Source organism: Geotrypetes seraphini, chromosome 16 (genome assembly GCF_902459505.1).
Source record: "Geotrypetes seraphini chromosome 16, aGeoSer1.1, whole genome shotgun sequence".
NCBI lineage: Eukaryota > Metazoa > Chordata > Amphibia > Gymnophiona > Dermophiidae > Geotrypetes > Geotrypetes seraphini.
The window spans coordinates 13,531,961-13,534,409 of NC_047099.1; the positions used below are offsets into that span (position 1 = coordinate 13,531,961).

The 2,449-nt window shown below is 36.2% G+C and overlaps 1 protein-coding gene across 1 annotated transcript; it reads left to right on the top strand.

Annotated features, from left to right (window-relative positions):
* The first annotated feature begins 774 nt into the window (after positions 1–774).
* Positions 775–1,701, top strand: LOC117349666 (olfactory receptor 6F1-like). The gene has a single exon (XM_033923258.1). The coding sequence runs from the start codon at positions 775–777 to the stop codon at positions 1,699–1,701; it is 927 nt and encodes a 308-aa protein (XP_033779149.1).
* Positions 1,702–2,449: the final 748 nt, after the last annotated feature.

A 2,449-nucleotide genomic window follows, 5' to 3' on the forward strand; every position in this document is an offset into this window, starting at 1 on the left:
ATTTTGTGCGACGAGGGACGTCTATTTTGAGGGACGTCTATTTTGCGCGACGAGGGACGTCTATTTTGCGCACGTCTATTTTGCGGGACGTCTATCTCACGCCTAAATATAGTTAATTGTTATTTACGTTTACCGGACGTCCAAAGCACGCCTAAGTTAAACGTACTAATAGAGAATTTACTCCGATATGTCTAAATGTTTGAAAGTTTAGCTGTCTAAGTGCAATTTTTATAGATTATAGGTTTGCGTTTAGTGTTGATTAGGTGGACCCTAGTATTGGAATCTACAGTATATGTATATTTGTCTGCTTTATGTGTTTTGCAAAAGTTTCCACTCTCAGGAAATCCTTTTGTAAAATATTCAGTGACCTGTGAACATCCTGCTGTGAATGGATCAATTCTTATTAGTGATGGACAGCCAGAAAGGTTTTTCTTCAAGTCTTTTTCACTGTCATTTCAAAATTTGTAGCTATTTTGTCAATATGGGAGTAAAGTCACTAAGATACAACCTTATTTCAAAGAGTGCACATATAAAAATAAAAAAAATACATTTTTTTCCTTGTTTTTATTTATAGATGCCATCCAATGACATGGGATATTTCCTGTCTACTATCTAGATGACTTAAGCATAATGAGACTGGAAGTGTGTATTGAGAAGTAGATCTTAAATATTCAGGTTTAGGTATATATATTGTAATGACATGAAATATGTGTTATTCAGAGCCCTTTCTTTCTTCGGTCCATGTTTTTCAGTAGCAAACCCATATGATCAATTATGAATCAAAGTGCTCCAGTAGAATTTATTCTATTGGGTTTTCCCAGCATTAAAGAATGGTGGATTTTATTATTTTTCTTAATACTCTGTATATACCTCATGACGATCATGGGCAATCTTGTTATAATTATGCTAGTGTGGAGTGACCTACATTTGCACATACCCATGTATTTCTTCCTTGGAAACTTTTCTTTCTTGGAGATCTGGTACATAACTGTTACTATTCCGAAGACGATGGCCAACATTGCAATGGATATGAAGACAATTCAGTTTGCAGCTTGCATTATTCAGTTCTATTTCTTCTTTTCTTTGGGTGCCACTGAGCTTTTCTTGCTTGGAGTTATGGCCTTTGATCGCTATCTTGCCATCTGCAATCCCCTAAGGTACTCAACCATCATGACCAATAGAGTTTGTGTCCAGTTGTCTTTCAGCTGTTGGTTAGGAGGCTTCCTATGCATCCTGCCATCTGCTATTCCTATAGCCCTCTTGCAGTTTTGTGGCCCCTACATAATCAACCATTTCTTTTGTGATGGACCACCACTTCTAAAACTTTCCTGTATAGATACATACTTGGTTGAATTAATCAATTTTATTTTGGCCCTAAGTGCTATTATGATCTCTTTTCTCCTAATACTGATATCATATATTTTCATTGTCTCAACCATTCTGAGAATTCCATCGACTACTGGACGACACAAGGCCTTCTCCACCTGCTCTTCTCACTTTACTGTTGTTCTTATATTTTACGGCACTCTGATATTCATGTATGTACGTCCAAAACCCATGAATACCTTAGAATTGAATAAAACTGTAGCTGTATTCTACACATTTGTAACCCCTGTGCTCAATCCTCTCATCTACAGCTTTCGGAACAAAGAGGTAAAAGTGGCATTGAAGAAAGCAATAAACAAAGCACGTTGTTCATAAAGAAGATGGACAATTGTTTAACAAACCTGCTATTGACAATTCCCCAGCACCAGGTAGTTATTGTACCCATATACTTAACCCTGATGCTAGGGATGTTTTCTTCTGTGCCGCTGCCTCTAAATTCTCCAAATTCTAGGAACATAGTTAGATGCACAGTTTTAGACTAGGTATAGCACTAAATTGGCACTTAATTGGAGAGAAGTACCAATAACTGGCCCTAATAATCACTAATTGTCAATAATGTAAAGTTACACATATAATTGACTTAGGCATCTATTCTTTGAATGGACCCCTATAAAGTCAACCTAGAGTTAGGTGCCTACATTGGCACCAATAATTGGCAATTAATTCCTCATTATTGGTGTTACTTGAACTTAATTGAAAGTTAAGTGCCTACTTCACCTATCCCAATGTCCCAGTATATCAAATAAATCCCAAAATTATGTTTCTGTATTTTAACATTGTATAATTTTTATTTTTGTATTTCGCCTAGAAACCTAGGACTAGGCGATTATATCAAATTTTAATAAAACTAAACTAAACCTAAATCTCAAAGTAGTATGCACCTAGTTCAAAGCACATAGTCAAATGTAGGTGTGCTTAGGGGCAGGTCATGGATGTGCTTTACGAGTTTCGTTCCTGGTATAGACTTAGGTATTATTGTACTCATAACTTAGATGCATGAATTTAGGCCAAAAAATCCCTGGCATAAATATGGTGCACCTAAAAGTTAAGATGCCTAGTGATG